Source organism: Molossus molossus, unplaced genomic scaffold, assembly GCF_014108415.1.
Source record: "Molossus molossus isolate mMolMol1 unplaced genomic scaffold, mMolMol1.p scaffold_m16_p_16, whole genome shotgun sequence".
Lineage (NCBI taxonomy): Eukaryota > Metazoa > Chordata > Mammalia > Chiroptera > Molossidae > Molossus > Molossus molossus.
Window position 1 is genome coordinate 44,914,289 of NW_023425351.1, and position 17,995 is coordinate 44,932,283.

At 39.1% G+C, this 17,995-nt stretch overlaps 1 protein-coding gene across 1 annotated transcript in view; it reads left to right on the plus strand.

The window, feature by feature from the left end:
- The window catches only part of GRHL2 (grainyhead like transcription factor 2), a 168,538-nt gene that overhangs the window by 40,033 nt on the left and 110,510 nt on the right, over window positions 1–17,995 (plus strand). The window contains exon 2 of the mRNA XM_036264003.1: window positions 13,734–13,929. Coding sequence (XP_036119896.1) covers window positions 13,734–13,929 — 196 coding nt within the window. The remainder of the gene's footprint in view (window positions 1–13,733; window positions 13,930–17,995) is intronic.

Here is a 17,995-nt window from a genome sequence, read left to right on the forward strand (position 1 = left end):
TTCAATTAAAATACTTATAATACACTGCATATTAACACAATATTTAAATGATTAAAAATTTCAAAACAAAAATTTAGAGAGAAGTGTGGTATTTACATTTATTCAATTCTCTTTAATGTCTGACTTAATAGATAGCTGCTGGATTCTCATATGAGCTTCATTCAGTCTGTTGCAAAATGTTATTTTGGTTGAAGTATATGAGAAAAAAATCTTCTTTCATTGATAGCTGGAAAAGGAAAATGTATTTTCATAGCCTTTTCAGATAATTATGGATATTCTTTGATACTGCATGAAAATTCAACAAGTAATAGTTTTTTAAAAGTTAGTTTCAATGTGGAAACTGAAATCAACAATGAACTTTCTGTAGTCTATTTCATTACATGGCCAAGTCTGTCTTGCACTTTGGGCCTGTTACCTGTGCATGATTTTGTAACACCATGCATTGGCATTTGGAAATATCGGTTGACTGAGTTATTCAGATCTTCCAAATGTTAATATGTTTCATGATACATTAGCAATAAGTCACATCCATCAATACCCCCATCAATCTCATAGAAAATCTTTAAGTATTAGAAAGTTGTCAATAGTGGTCAATGCAAGTTTTTAAAAAATCTAATTTTTGCTTAAAAACTTATTATGGGCAACAAATGCTGTCATTGTTTTTTTTTTCTTTCTTGAAGTGATAGTCACACTTGGTCTATATTTGTGAAAGTGCTGGCCAAACACCCAAGTCTGAAAACATAATCTGTTGGTCTGTCATTCTTTTGTATAATAATGGAGTTCTAGGGAAAAAAGCAACTAATTCAGTTTTAACTCAAACAATTGCACAAGAGCTTTTTCCTCTAGTATGTAGTAGAAATGCTTTATATGTATTGTCCATTTTGTCACACAGAAGATAAAAAAGATGCATACCTAGCCTGGCTGGTGTGCCAAGAGGTCACCAGTTCCATTCCCGGTCAGGGCACATGCCAGGTTGTCGGCCAAATTCCCAGTGGGGGGCATTCAGGAGGTGGCCAATAATGTTCCCTCTCACCAATGTTTCTATCTCTCTCTCCTCCCTTCCTCTCTCTAAAAATAAATAAAGGAAAAAAAGTTTAAAAATAAATAAATAAAAAGATGCATATATAAGGTTTGAGATTAAAATGAATAGTTTATACTACTTTATCAAGGGCAGTCTCAAGTGAAACCAGCATCTTTTGTTTGCTTGTTTTTTTGTTTTTATTCCTCATCCTGAGGATATTACTCTCTTTATCATCAGATAGAGTGGAAGGGAGGGAGAGAAGGGGACAGAGAGGAACATCAACGCGATGGAGCCACATTGACAGGTTACCCTCGTGTAACCCGACCAGGGCCTGGGATGAATAGCAGCTGAGGTACGTGCCCTTGACCGGAATCAAACCCACGACTCATTGGTCTGCGGGCCAACTCTCTAACCGCTGAGCCAAATTGACCAGGGCTGCTTGTGTTGTTTGTGTGTGTGTGTGTGTGTGTGTGTGTTAATAAGAATACAATGAAGGACAATGATGTCATTGCCCTGATTTATGTCAAGAACCGAAACTTTTACCCACCATTAGTTTTGTGCCATCCGTGCAAAAGTCCACATAGTGAATAAGGCAAATAATGTCTTAGCATCATTATGAAAATAGTTTTGACCTTACAGACTTCTGAAAGTATCTGAGAGACATGAAAATTGCTGCTCTAAAATTTCTTCATCCTGTCTTTGTCCTAGTAATTATTGTCACTGAATTTTTAATAAACACATTTAAACTTATATTTTCTATCACTATCAGGACTAAATCATTATTCATTACTCTTTCTCTGTGCAAAGGAAAATCTTCAGTGTACTTTTTTTTTTTTTTGGAGTTTAAAAAATAATTATTTTATTATTGATTTTTTTTATTGTTTTTTTGTTGTTGTTACAGATGTTTCTCCTTTTTACCCCATTGGCACCCCCCTTCCCATCCCCCCCCCCGCTCCATCCCCTACTTTGTTGTCTATGTCCATTGGTTATACATACACGCATATAAGTTCTGTGGTTTATCTCTTCCCACCCCCACACCCTCTTCTGAGGGTTGTCAGTCTGTGCCCTACTTCCATGTTTCTGGGTCTACCGTATTCCTCAGACTGTTATGTTCATTATATTCCGTATATAAGTGAGATCATGCGGTATTTGTCTTTCTCAGTTTGGTTTATTTCACTTAGGATAATACTTTCCAGGTCCCTCCATGTCGTCTCAAAGTATAAGAGATCTTTCTTTCTTACCGCTGCATAGTATTCCATTGTGTATATGTACCACTGCTTTTTTATCCATTCGTCTACTGATGGACACTTGGGCTGTTTCCAGATCTTAGCTATTGTAAATAGTGCTGCTATGAACATGGGGGTACATATATTCTTTCTGATTGGTGTTTCAGGCTTCTTAGGGTATATTCCTAGAGGTGGGATCACTGGGTCAAATGGAAGTTCAATTTTTAATTTTTTGAGGTAACACCATATTGTTTTCCATAGTGGCTGCATCAGTCTACATTTCCACCAGCGGTGTACTAGAGTCCCCTTTTCTCCACACCCTCCTCAACACTTGTTGTTTGATGATTTGTTGATGGCAGCCATTCTGACAGGTGTGAGGTAATACCTCATTGTTGTTTTAATTTGCATCTCTCTGATGATTAGTGATGTTGAGCATTTCTTCATATGTCTCTTGGCCATTTATATGACATTATATGCAGCAGAATTTTCACTGATACATCACCTAAGGCTTCAGTGTACTTTTAAACCACTACTCTCTTATGACCTTTCAGATACTTTATTCTAGTTTGGTATTATCTTTAAGAATCCTTTCTTAGTTTTATAAATTTTATTTTTATGATCGGAAATTAGTTACAGTCAATTTAATATTTTACTGGTTTATTTGATACTCTGATGGCTATATCACTTTTCTTCTCTACCCATGAATGTCTTTTTTCACTTGGAATTGAAGAATAATTCTTTCCAAAGGGATATATGAGTGGAATAGTTTTTGAATCTTTTCATGACTAAACATGTCTTCATTTTGCCATCACACTAGTTTATCTTTTGCTGTGTTCAGAATTCCATGTTCAAATCTCTTGTCTTACAGCATTTAGTGACGCAGATGAGACGTGTCCTGGCTGACTTGTTTTATTGAAAGTTGCTTAGTTCTTTTTCAAGTTTTTTGGGGGCAAATTTTTTTATTTAATCTTTAACTTAGACGTTTCACAGGATATGGCTCCACATATTTCTTTTTATTGTTATTTTTTTTTCACAATTTTGGAGCCTTTTATTCTCAAGACTCAAGTTTCTCTTCAGCTAGAGGACCTTTCTTTCCTTTTATTTCGTTGATTATTTATTTTCTCCTTTCCTCCTTTTCATTGCTTTCTTCTGTAACTCTTGGTAATTGAACATTATACTTCCGAATCTATTCTTGTATGCCTTTTTACTTTTTCTCTCTTTTTTCTCTAAAAAACTGGTAAAATTCCTTGCTTAGATCTCCTATATCATTCAGTACTTTTGGTCTTTTTGATTCAAACTTCATCCAAAATTTTATTTTTATTTCAGAAATTACATAACTTCTTTTGTTATTATTATTTTTTCATAGTAACCTGAACTTGCTTTGTAGATGCAGTATCTTCTTTTTAACACTAGTTTCCTCTATCCAACATTATTTTCTTCATCCATACACTGTTTTGACATTCTTGGGGCTTCTCCTTCATTGCTGTCTAGTTTCCTTAAGTATCTGGTGATTCTCCTGTGGAAGGTGGGGTTTGATCACCTCTCGGAGCTGGCAGTGTTGTCGGCAAAGTGGCGCTCACTCTCTCCGGAGTGGGCTGTTCTCTTTTTGTTGTTGTTGTTAAACCTCACTTGAAGATACTTTTCCATTGATTGTTAGATAGAGTGGAAAGGAGGAAGGGGAGGGGGAGAAAAACATCAGTGTAAGAGAGACATGTTGATTGGTTGTCTCCTGAACAACCCCAATGGGGGCCAGGGATCAAACCTGCAACCCAGGTATGTGCCCTTGACTGGAAATCGAACTCATGACCTTTAGGTCCGAAGGCGTATGTCTAACCACTGAGCCAAACCGGCCAGGGCAGCTGTTCTCGTAAATGAAGGGATGACCACAGGTGCTGAGGGCTCCTGGAAGATTCCTTTTATATGTACAAGTGAGGCCCAAGGGGGTTGGACGCATTAGAGGGTTTTCCCTGTTGTTTAAAGCTGAATTTTATTCTTGGTTTTCATTTGGTTGTTTGAAGTTACTCTAAGCCTTTTAACAAGTTGTTTCTCTCTCTAGTCCTAGGGCCCCACAAAGGCCAAATCATTCTGTATTTAAGAAGTGAACACTAGCCCTGGTCAGCTTTGCTCACTGGTTAGAGCGTCGGCCTGCGGTCCAGAGAGACCCCGGTTCGGTTTCTGCTAAGGGCACGTATCTCAGTTGCAGTTTGTCCCCGGCCCTGGTTGGTCGTGCGGGTGGCAGCCACTCAATGTGTCCCTTTCACGTCGATGTTTCTCTCTCTCTCTCTCTCTCCCTCCCTCCCACTTTATCTGAAAAAAAAAAAAAAGGAAAAATGTCATCAGGTGAGGATTAAAAAAAAAAAAGAAGTGAACACTGTAGCTAGTTCCTTTGGGTACACTGTACCAAAGGAACAGTGTATGACTGGCTTGGTCATAGACCCTGAAGACTCAGATGTTTCCAGGCTCAGAGAGAAAACAAGTGCTAACTTATGCGCCGCTCCTACACCAGAGCTGGGGTATGATCTTGACTTTGGTTTCTCCTCTATTTCAGTCTCCTCTGCTTTCTATCTTCTAGAACCGGGCAAAGTTTCTCTTTCCACATTGACTATGCACATGATTACTTCTCTCGCTTTAGGGAAATTTTTCACATTTGAAATGGTCATGAGATGTAAGTCTGTCCTGAAGCTATTTATTTATTTATTTATTTATTTATTTATTTATTTATTTATTTATACTATAAGATAGAGTTTATTTAGAAAGTTACAGAGCTCCCCCCCACCAAAAAAAAAAAATGAATGTTGGAAGAAATGGGCTCAGGCAATAAGTTACAGAGGCAAAAGAAGGGCCCTGGCACTTAGGAGACAAAGATAAAGGCAGCGCCTGGGGGAGGAGAGGGCGGGAAAGGCAGGGTGTTCCCAGGACAGAGCGTGTGCTCCTGCAGCCTGCTAAGAGACTTTTGTGTTTTGGTTGTTTTCTGCTGGAGATTTGAGCACAATAAGTTCCTCTAAAGAACAAATTCTCTTTTTAATTTTTAAAATGGATTTGCTTTAAAAATTACTCTTTCCTTTAAAAATTGTATTTTTGGTCAGTATGTAAATACAATGTTCCCAGTATTTTCTAATTCTTTAATTCATATTTATATCATGTCAATTATATAACATTTTCCCACAGGGTATTTGGAAAAGTTGGCTTCTAGCTATGTCAAGCTAAAATAAATAACGAGGAGTTGTTATCCTTCACCCACTTGATTTATTTGTGTTGCTTGATATACTACATACCCTGCAGAATGTTCCAGCACCTTGGACTCTACCAATAATCTAAACACATTGTCTTCATATTCAAGTTTATAGAATTCCCCTTTGCACACTTTCTCTAGAATTCTGAATTTGGAAATCCTGTCTTTTACTTGCATTTAAGAAAATCCCTGTTACATTGGTTTCTTGTATTCAGTCTGTGTGTAGTTCCCTCTTTTCAAGTGACCTTTTTTTTTTTTTCCTGACTATGAATATAGAGCATAGTTAAGAATTGGCAACAGAGAGAGATGCTTAAGAGCTCTGGTATGCAATCCTGGACTAAGCTGAGTGCTACGTGACCCTGGCAAGTTACTTAGCACTTGCTGTTCAATCTGTGTAAAGGGCGTTTGCCATACCTGACTTTAAGATTATTATAACCCATGTCAGGGGTTTAGAGCATTATCTGACATATGGTAGGTGCTCAATAAGTATGTGTGACTTTTTATTATTGAAGACTATTTGAAAAGTTGAAAGAAGCAAATAAAAATTCACCCATAATCACTATAAATATTTTGAATTTAGATTTACACACACACACTTTAGTTATTTCATAGACTATGATCTCTTCAGATTCTCTACATTAAAATAAATTGATTTGAAAGAGAGAGTAAGGGGGGGAGAGAGAGAAAGAGAAACATCAACATGATAGAGAAACATTGATCAGTTGCTTCCCTTACACGCACTCTGACTCTCTGACTGGGGATTGAACCCACAACCTAGGTATGTGTCCTGATGGGGAATTGAACCCGCAGCCTTTTGGTGCACAGGACAAATCTCCAATCAACTGAGCTACTTGGCCAAGGCCAAATTCTCTACACTTTCCATTGTGACATCTTTCTCCTTATGGTTGCTCCTACTACCCGATGACACGCCTTTTCTGCAGCCTCTTCATTGTATTCCTAATCCTCTCAATCTCAGTCCTGGATTATTTCATCAGTTGCCTAAAATCATGCTTAGGGTACTAGCAAAGCTGTGAGGGGAGAGAGAGAGAGCATGTGTCATAGATATGCTTCAATTAGTGGATCAGAATATTTTATTATTAGTGTATCTAAAAATGGAACTATCTTAATTTCTATACGTGTAAGTTTTGTGATACAGTTCATAATTTTTAAAAACTATGCCTTTATGTGGAGGGTATCATATTTTCAACATGAAGATTATCAATATCATTCCAGGTTTGTGGATTCATTTCATTTCCCTTAAATCTTACATGGATTTTTTTTCAATGGCAAAAGGTTAGAGTCATTAGGACAAATGCTCAGTGTAGAAAGTTCCTAATAAATTTCAAATCTTGCTCTTACATGGAAAGTGTCTGTTATCTCTTGTGATTTGCCTCTAGCCAAGCACTAAAAGGAGGGTTATTACTACAGAAAACCAGCAGTGAAATGACTAACATCCTTGGCATTTAAGTTGTGACATTACCCTAGACAGGATGATTGATTCATTAGTTTCCACTTGAGAGTCTTATTTTGTTAATGGAGAAAATGCTAAGATTCCAAAAGAAAAAATAATTGTCACTTCTTAGGTTTAGTTTCTGAATAAGGTCCCTTACACACACACACACACACACACACACACACACACACACATCACGCTGGGGAGCTGAAATGATTATATGTGAGTAATTAGCTACAGTAGATTGAGCCTCAAGCAACTGAAGTGGATGAGGACTAAGGCCCAAGAGTTGAACACTCAGAGTATAAGTATTCTATTGATCTGAGATATTAGTTTGGAAATAAATTAGACTATTTTTCCTTGTTTAAAAAAACATAAGATATTCTATTTGGCCCTGGCCAGTTTGGCTCAGCGGTTGGAGTGTTGGCCACTGCGGACCAGAGAGTCCTGGGTTTGGTTCCCGCTAGGAACACATACCAAAAAAAGAAAAAGAACAATATTCTATTTGGAGAACAGAATTCATACCACATCCAGACAAAGGTTCTGTGTGACAGGGGAGGAAGGAGGAGACTGAAGGAGAGACATAGCATGAAATCCTGACTGAGAATTATATAAAAGCTTCACTTCTTCTTAAAGAGATCCCTTGACCTAGGTGGAAAATTTTTTTCCCCAACTCAAGTCATTGTTGGGAATAATGGACAACAGGTGGGAGGAAGGGTCCTGAAGGGTCCTGAATAGCAGCCGTTTGCTTTCTTTGGGTCTGCACGTACATTTGCTTGGTTTCCTAGTACTGTAGTTCACATTTAAGGAAAATAGAAGAATGAAATATCATTTAATTTGAATACAATAATAAGGACATGAGACAAAACTAGTTTAAATGGGATCAATGGTTATTAAAGTAAATTTATAATTATACTTCCTGAAATTAAGGCAACTTGCATTTGTATAGAACTTCATAGCTCACAACCAACTTTACAAATATGCTGTAAATTGATTTTATCAAAACATGAAAAATATAGCTCCCCCATTCCCTTCATAACACTTGAAACACCAACTTTTACTTTAATTCCTCAGTGAACTTTTATTCACTCGCTCAACAAATGTTAATTGAATTCCACCTATGTCTCAGGCACAGTTCGAAGTGTGATGTAGCCATGAACAAAACAAAGAATCCCAGCTCTTGTGGAGAGTACATTCTCACAAGGGCAGACAAGCAATAAACACTAAACGTAATAAATAAGAAAGCTACATTGAATGTTAGAAGATGGTGACTGCTGGGGAAGAAAGAAAGATTAGAGAGCTGGGTAATGGACATAGAAAGTTCTAGAAAGATTAGAAATTCCAGGATGGGTGAGGGGTGGTGGCAGATCCCTCCATTAAATAGGGTGGTCAGGATAAGTCTCTTTGTGGTGAGATTTGACTTAGAGGAAATGAGAGTTAGCCTTGGGTATGTGTGGGGAAGAACATTCCCAGAAGATCAAACAGCAGGAGCCAAGGCCCTGAGGCAGAGATGTGGTTATCAGTATGGCAGGATCAGAATGAGTAACGAGGAAAGTATTAGGAGAGGAGGTCTGAGAAATAAGGGAGGGGAGATCCTGTAGGGCCTGGCAGACTCTTGGCAGGACCTTGACTTCTAAGGGAAATGGGGCATTACCGCTGGATTGAAAATAGAATGACATGATGTGATTTGGTTTTAATGGGATTTTCTAGATGCTGGATTGTTGAGAATAGACTGGAGGGAAGGGTAATGGAAAAAGCAGGGAAACTTGTAGAAGACAATTAAGTTTCTACTGCTGGGTAACATAAACTGAGCAGTAAAAACAACAAATATTAGTTATCTCACAGTTTCTGATAGTCAGGAATCTGAGAGCAGTTTAGCCGATTGGTTCTGGCTCAGGGTCTTTCATAATGCTGTAGTTAAGTTCTCACCTGGCGCCATGATTGATTTAAGCCTTCACTCTGAAGAATCTACTGAGCTCACTCATGTGGTTGGTGGTCCTCAGTTCCTCATTAGCTATTGGTCAAGGTTTCAGTTCCTCCCCACAGTGTATCAGTTTACTTCTCCTGGAGAAAGAGATAGAGGCAGAGGCAGAGAGAGAGAGAGAGAGAGAGAGATTTCCCAGAATGGAGCTGCAGACTTTATTATCTAATTCTGAAAGTACCATACTCTTACTTTTGCCAAATGCCATTGGTCATATAAGGCAATTCTGGAAAAATGTGGGAGGGAAAACTCTAGGAAGTATCATTGAGAATTTCATAGGATAAACTGAGATTTATTCAACTCCAAAACCATCTTCCCCCTAGATTAAGAAAAAAACAAACAAACAAAAACAACACCTAAAACAAAACAAAAAACAATGCCCTTCTAGGCGTTATGAAAGAAATGGATTGAAAGTGATCATTTGTGTGCACAATTCACTCTCCTCATTTTTGTTTTGTGATCCCAAGTGAAATGGATTTGTTGACTATTACTACTTATATTTTTAGGGGGTAAAGACATTGTGTGCTAAGTTTCATATGCTTCTCTCCAGCAAAGAAAGCATTCCTGCATTAGACTCTTATGAATGCTTAGGGGTGGGGGATGGTAGGTTGTCTCTGACTGAGTGATCTGGAGCTTTTCTTGTTGGTTATGATCTCAATCAAGTGCCTGCTCCACCTCTTTCACTACTGAAGCTGATGACTCATCTCTCAACTATGCTCCCAACACCCACAAAATGAAGTAGTGGATTGAAGAAAACAACTGAGAAAAATAATTATGCGTGTGATCTAACACAACCTTATCCTTGTGGCGAATGCTATTTCTCCAGAGAAGGACCAGAGATCAAGTTTATAGTTGATTTTTACCTAGAACCCAACATACCTAAAGCTACACAAAATATATTTATTTATTCTTGTTTTTTAATCCTCACCCGAGGATATTTTTCCATTTTTGTTCAGATAGACTGAGAGGGACAGAGAAGAAGAAGCAGAAGAGAGAGAGAGTGAGAGAGAGAAACATTGACATGAGAGGGACACATCGAATGGTTGCCCCTCACACAACCCCAATCAGGGCCAGGGACAAATCGCAACCAAGGCACAAACCCTTGACAGGAATTGAACCTGAGACTCATTGGTTGCCAGGGCTGCTGTGATCAACTCTTTAAATATCTTTTTTGTAGCCCTGGCCGGTTTGGCTCAGCGGTTAGAGCGTCAGCTCTCAGACCAAAGAGCCTTGTGTTGGATTCCAGCCAAGGGCACGTACCTCCCTTGTGGTTCAGTCTCCGCAAACAAGTCAGGTTATGTGGGAGGCAACCAATCGATGTTTCTCTCCCTCCCACCCTCCCTCCCACTCTATCTAAAGATAAATGGAATATCTTTGGGTGAGGATTAAAAAATAAAAAGTAAAAAGTCGATCACAGCAGAATTAGCACAATGGTGAAATTATCTACAGAAATTGTTGCAAACTTTGGTAAAAGCTGTTCTGTGAAACCTTCCTTTTTTACAGGTCTCCGTTTTTGCTCACTGTACCAGGTTATAAAACCAAGCTTTATTCTACAGTGTTTTGTACCAGAGAGATTATAATCTGTGAAGAAAAAAAATACCAAAGTCATTACACAGTGAAAGGGAAGAGCATAGGAGTCTCTTTGGCCATTGCAATATTAAAAGAAGTAACGAGTCAAGTTGTGCTTTCCCAGAATATTTCTTTCCATTGATTGTGCAAGGATTCATCAATCATTTCATCATAGGGGAGAGGCTGATGAATCTAAATTTATGAGGGAACAGTTGTCCTGAGAACAGATGAAATCAGCAACCCAGGAAGCTCAGCAGGAGAGAGTCAGGACTCAAGGAAAAGTCTCTTCAGTGAATCAGGTCACTACTTAGTATAGATCAAGAGTTGGCTCTTATCCTTCAGCCTGGCACTTCCTGCTAAACTTTTGGAAATTCGCCAGTGTAGGAACGAACACTCCCCTCCTCCAGCAGTATGTGCTTCTTATAGGCATGAAACAGAATAAAATTCTCATCTTTTTGGGTAGCGAGGTAACTGCAATTAACTTGAAGCTCTTCGTTCTTATCTGTAGGACTGAGTATTTTTAGGAAATGTGCATGATACCTGGGCCCTCATGGGCAATGATTAGGGTTCAGAATCCTCCAAGTCACCCTTTAAGTGATGGCTGCAAAACAGTCACCCAGGGTGGGCCCCACTAAACAACTGGGGGGGGGGGGAGGCACTGCCACAACATGTGCCCGCCACCTCTGCCTTCTTGGTTCTCCTACCGGCCTTATTTCTTCCACCTGTAGACTTAGGAGTCCACCAACGTATCTGTCTCCAAATCCAACCTTATCTATATGATTAATAATTTTTACAACACGGAAATGCTATTATTACACTGTTAGATCAAAGCTTATACATTTCCCTAGCCGAGTCTCCAAAAATGACTACAAATGTGCTCCTTTTGTCAGAAAATTCTATTATTCTGCATTACCAAAATATTCTTCATCTTAAAAAATATTTCCCACATCTGCCCATTTCAGCTTTGACCAGCACATTGCTACCTGTCCTTCAGGTCCTTGTAGACGCTTCGGTTCCTCCATGATCCTCTAACTAGGTTAGTCCCCTCTGTCCTGTACCTTCATGACCCTGTCCATTTCGCTTTCTCACACTCATCCCTCTGTGGTACTATCTCTGCCCCAAAGGACAGCAGGCACACGAGTTACAAGGCAGCACCTGTCTCATTATCCTCCACTGCTAGCATGTCTGGAACCTTTTGGGCTCTTAATAAATACTTATGGAATAGTGCTAAATGACAGCTTCATGTTCCCTTTAATTAATGATTGTCATTAGTACTTTTCAATTATAATCAATTTTACCAAACATTGGTATACCCGCACACTTAACAGGAGCATAGAACTGTGCAGTGACAATACTACCTGCTCTTGGCATTGCAGGTACAGTTTAGAAAACTCTATTTTATCCATTCTTTTACTTGATTCTCACAATCACATTGTGAGGTCAGTAGGGTGGGCATTGCTATCCTTACTTGAGGCTCAAAGAAACTGAAGCTCAGACAGTTTTCTACCCCTGTAAGTGGGGAGCAAGTACTCACTGCCAGGGTCTGTGCTACTCCCAAGTCACCGTACTGCCTGGTGGTTAATAAACCCTTTCACCAGGGTTTTTCTACCTTACTTCCCAAAACTTGATTATATCCTTTTAATCCAATTCATTTACAATTGGGTTAATAGCTAACCTTTCATCCTAAATCAGTTCTACCAAACCACTGGCACTAAGAGATCATATCAGGGGCCAGGAGATCAGTAGCCTAGAATTCAAACTGCTTATTGTAAATTTCCTGCCCCCACCCCAAATATATCTTGCCAGTGTCACTGTTATTTTCTGACCTTACATCAGTGCACGGCACCATGCCAGCACATGAAGGACCTGCTACACACTGTTGTGGGTTCACACCAGTTCTCCATCACAAAGTGAGCTAAGAGACCATCGACCACGGAAGGTCCTGTAGGAATGTCAACAAAAAGGGACCTCTTTTATTTATTTTTCTTTTAGAGAGAGAGGAAGAGAGAGAAACATCCATGTGAGAGAGAAACATCAGTTGGCTGCCTCTTGCACACCCCCTACTGGGGATCGAGCCCACAACCCCGGTATGTGCCCTGACTGAGAATTGAACCGGGACCTTTCAGTCCATGGGATGACACTCAATCCACTGAGTCACACCAGCCAGGCAAAAAAAGGACCTCTTTTAGAACTGAATGATCATCAAAGGCCCTTGGTGGCTGAATTTCCATTGATTAGTGTAAGTGTTGCCTTTATCAGTCCTGTTACTTGTCCCTGTCATGTTACTGTGAGTGGACATAGGTGTTACTGAAACACAAAGTCTCATTGTTCCGCTTTGTTTCTATTTCCACGAACAAGTGAAAGGGCTGGGAGGTGAGTGCCAAGCCTCTCCAGGCTCCTTTACTGGACAGCTGGGGTCCTGACTGGGGGCGCTAAGGACTGACTGGTCTTTGGATATTCGAGTCATTATCACATCCTCCTTAAGAAATTGCCTTGTTCGTCAATTGCTGCTTTACCTAAGTTTGGCTTGGTTAGGGTTAATAAATGATTACTCCAGCCCCTTTCTATCAATTCTCTACTGAAATCTCTACAAAAAATTCTCTAGACACGCTCCTCACTCTCCATGGTGATTTTTGTAGCCTGTAGCTTCTAAGTCACTTGAATATAATAGGATTCTGTGGCAACACTGTCTCATCACTTTGCTTCTCGTCCTTATTATGCCTTATTATGTCTGCGATTCCTATTTGCAGAGTAGCTTATCTTGCCTTTTTAAATTAAGAGACTTACGGTAGCCTCTAATTCTCTAGCAATTTCAAATGTAGATTAAACTAGATAAGACAATTTTAAGTAATCAGTAATGTGTGATTACATTTATGTATTGCACATGTTTCTAATTAGAATTCAGAGAATTAAGTAAAACCTGCTTCTTCACAGGGTTTCATTCTAATATTCATTAATGAAGAAGAATCAAATAAAGTGATTTTGCTCCTAGAATGATTGGGTATGGAAAACCAAGTGTGAAGGGGACCAACTTGCACTATTTATACAATCTTTCAAAGACCATTATTACTTCTCATAGAGAGGAAAAAAACCAGTGGCTTTATCAGTGCCATGTGAAAGTCACTTTCGTTTTAATCTTCCCTTCCCTTCCATTCTGGGGAAGTACAAATTAACCATATAATGTGTATATTATTAGTGGGAAAAAGAATATTTCTCTGATAATGAATCTCACATTTCTCTCGCTTTTACAGTAATAAGCGACTGGTGGCCGTAGTGCCCATGCCCAGTGACCCTCCGTTCAACACCCGAAGAGCCTACACGAGTGAGGATGAAGCCTGGAAGTCATATTTGGAGAATCCCCTGACGGCAGCCACCAAGGCGATGATGAGCATTAATGGTGATGAGGACAGCGCTGCTGCCCTGGGCCTGCTGTATGACTACTACAAGGTAGACCTGCAGCCCCACCTCCCTCCTCCTCCTGCCCCCAGGGCCTCCCCTCAGTGGTGGGAACAAACAGAGAACATATCGTGTTTCTACACTCCTGTGGAGTTCAACCTCTTTCTGTTCTCATTGTCTCCCTGATTGCTCATCAATGAAGCACAACTTCCCATCCACCAGAGGAAGTTTTCACTGGGAACATTTACTTCTGTGTTCTCTGTTCACATGCATACCTATTGTTTACATATAATTCCTACTTCATGTCACATTGCAAATACTTTTACTTTATGATTATTATTTTTAGTAACTAAAGAATATTACATTGTGTCGCTGTACCATAATTTAGTGATCGCTCAGTTGTTGGCCATGAAGGTTGCTTTTAGATTTCCATTTTATAAGAATATTCAGGGGTTCTAGACTTTTCAGTTTTATAAGTAATATTTCAATGAATGCTTTGGGATAGACTTTTGTAGCAATTCCAAAACCTAATATTGTTACAACCCTAATGGCCTTCATTTGTTTTGATGGTACTAAATATTTTGAAAAACCCTTAAGATAAAATAAATGTAATACATTTATATTACAAAAATACTGTCCTATGAATCCTTCAAAATAGTATTTCAAGAAATCAAACAACAAACAATGGTCTGTCTCAACTATAAAGGACTGTATATCTGGTATGACCTGCTCCCTTAGAACTAGTAAAGTGTAAAATATCAACAAATATTTACTGAATGAGGAGAATTGTTGCCTGCTTTGATTGTAAACCCCATTGGCTAATGCTGGGAATTGGCTCAAAGGTGAGGATGTTGATGTTTATTTTGCTGGTTGGACACAGTAAACTTTTTATTTTAGAATAAGAACCGATTCCCTACATCCCCTCTCCCTCTATTGTGAGAAAATAGCCGAAGAGGAACAGTTTTCCTTTAAGTAAGTTTCGCTCTCAGTTTCCTATTTCCTTCCTGCTCACCATTTCCTGTTTCCATTCAGCAGTCTCCACTTTTCAAAGTTGTGTTGGTCCCTGTTGCTTTCTTAACCCAGAGTTGTCATGCTTTCCAAAGATCTCCCATGGCCATCAGCTCTGGGACTGCTCCCAGGCCCACTCTGCCACCAGAGTGCCCTGCAATCACTCACTCCTCTTTTGCTTCTTCCCCTTTTCCCCACAAAAACACCCAGGAGGGCTCCCTCTGTGGGGAGATGAATGAAAGCCAAGCCAAGTTGGCCTTATCTAAGATGCAAAACAAGGTATGAGTAATTTACATGTCAGACCATTTAGGGAATATTAAATGAGGATACTTTTAACTCAAATAAATGAATCTTCTATTATTAGAAAGTGCTGGAGAAATAGATGGAGGATATTCTGCTGGTACCTTTACCAGTCTATGCTGATTTTCTTACCATAAAGCAGATCTGGCAGATTTGATAGCCCTCTTGTGAAGGTGTAAAACTTCCAGCATGGCTCCTGGCACGGCAAGAGGGACTTTAAATTTGGGGGCTTAGGCTCTCAATGAAAGGATGTGTTAGGGTCTAAAGTACATTTCATGTAAGTAGGGAAGTATCCTCCAGTGAACAGGTAGCACCTGAAATAAAAAAAATAAAAAGAGCCTGGAAAACAAAGATGGTTTCATGGTAGGGTTTTTCTTTCTCTGTGGTTGTTTTATACTTTTAACTCTTTTTTAAATGAGGAGCTCATTTGAAAAATGGGAAGATGAATTCTACATGTTTTGGAGTGAAATTTTCAAAATTTATTGAGGATGGCACAGAAACATAGAACGTATCAGCTAGACTGCCTTGTGTACGAGGCCAGCTCTTGAGGGTTCAGCTTCATGGGATGTGGTGGTAATACATAATGTTCGGAAACGTTCTCATCTTTAGAAAGCAATCATGAGCAGTTTCCTTTATGATAAAAAATAGTTCAAACTCGATAGTTTTATCGGTTTTAAAAACCTATTAGCACATCGTTAAAGCGGCCCCTATCAAGTCACTTGGGTCATCACAACTTCTTTTTGTAACTTTTATAACTATATTAAAATAATGTTTGTTACTAGTTTTATATGGCTTGGAGGAAATATATTAGGATATATTTTAAAGAAATACAGTTTTATTCTTATTTATTGTTCTATTTTTAAAATAGATTTTATCCATCACTGTGAAATGGTCTTAATTTCATCTATCTTTATTAGATGGCAATTGTTTTGTATTAATGAAAAAGACAAACATATATCAAAACAAAAATCATTAGTAATTTATGAAAGTAATGTATTTTATTTCCCAGAGAATAATTAATAGTAAATATGTCATCTGGATTACTTCTCCTCTTCTACATTTTTAATATTTAAAGGAGTTGAAATATTACTTTCTGTAAATATCTTGAGAGGCAGAGTAGGGACTTTACATAAAACTCAATTTGTAGCCAGGTCTATAACTATTCTCCATGATTAATTTATTAATTTAGGATATAAAATATTTAAATAAAATATTTTCTAAGAAGTTGTATATTAATATAATAACATGGCTTCTTTTATTTCATATAAACTTTACTATATTTTTCTTGGAACATTTTAAGTAAGAAAGAATTAGTCTTGTTTCCAAAAACTTTGTGTCCAAAGTTTTCAGGCCTTACTCTTAGCCCTTTGGATGTTCATAGCTTATATGTGCTGGTGTTAAAGTTATAACAAAGGTAAATCTACCTTGATGATACCTTCTTTGTATAGTAAAATACAATGTTAATGAAACAGTTTGTATTTTGAGGATAAACTTTGGGAAGTCATTGTAACAATTCTCACCACTTTATTATTTAAATTCTATACACTCAGTACCTTTTTTGAATGCCATGCGATTGTTTCTGTAATATGCATCATTTTTCCTTCCTCCTAAGGTTGCAGTGCATTATCCGTAGGGGACAGTGGGGGGTTTTGCCAGAGAGGAGAGTATGTGGCACACAGTGGGCACTCAAGAAATGGTGTCCCTGTCCTTAGAAGCTGGCAAAGGCATATCAGAGTGTACTATTTTATACATCTGAAAGTCTTTTGAAAAAAAACATGCTTAATTCACTTTATCTATTTACTTTTTTAATACAATTATGTAGTGGCCACAGCTGGAACGTGGATCCTCTGCACAGAAACTGTGTGTGGGTTTTGACAAGGAGGTCAGTGAATTCCCGATGGGGAGACTGAACAGTCTCTTTCCAGAGCTTGGCGATGAGGTAGCTGTGGGTCTCAGAGGTGGCCTTGGTGACGTTGCCCAGGGGGCAGTGCAGCCCCTGCCAAGTTGTAGCCATTGTGGATACGGAGCATCGGCAGTAGCCTCTTGAGCACAGCAGCCCAATCCTCCACCCAAGCCCCTGCGGCCTCCCGTTCCAGGGCCCTCAGGGGCTCCAGGCCCTGCCACAGCACCTGTGCCATCTGCCATTTGGTGTTTCCTGGGAGAAGAAATCAAAGTCTTTTCACCTGCATTTGTAAACTGTCACCATAGGATTACTGCAGCGAAGCCCACCATGTTTTATGTTTTATCGTTCAGGCAACTAAGTGAGACTAACTCAAGGTCACAGGTCAGTCCTGTATGTTTCCCAATGTCTATTCCACTACACTGTATTAGTCTGCTCAGGCTGCCGTAACTGGGTGGCTTAAACAACAGATTTCTTTTTCTCAAGTTCTGGAGGATGGAAGTCTGAGATCACATGCTGGTAGGGTTGGTTTCTGGTGAGACCTCTCTTACTTCTTGCTTGCAGATGGCATCTTCTCGGCGTGTCCTGACATGGCCTTTTCTCTGTGTGAGTGCTCCCGGTGTCTATTCCTTTTCTTGTAAGGACTCCAGCCCTACTGGAATAGAGCCCCACTCTTATGACTTCACTTAACCTTAATTACCTCTTTCAAGTCCCTGTTTCCAAATACAGGGGGTTAGAGCTTAAACTTATGAATTTTGGGGACACACCGTTCAGTCCTGAACACTGTTCGCCATCAAAAAAATTCCTTTTTGAACTTCTGGGCAAGGTGGTGGCATAAGTAAATGCAGTACTCGCCTCCTCCCACAACGACATCAAAATTACAACTGTGTTACAGAACAAGCATCATGC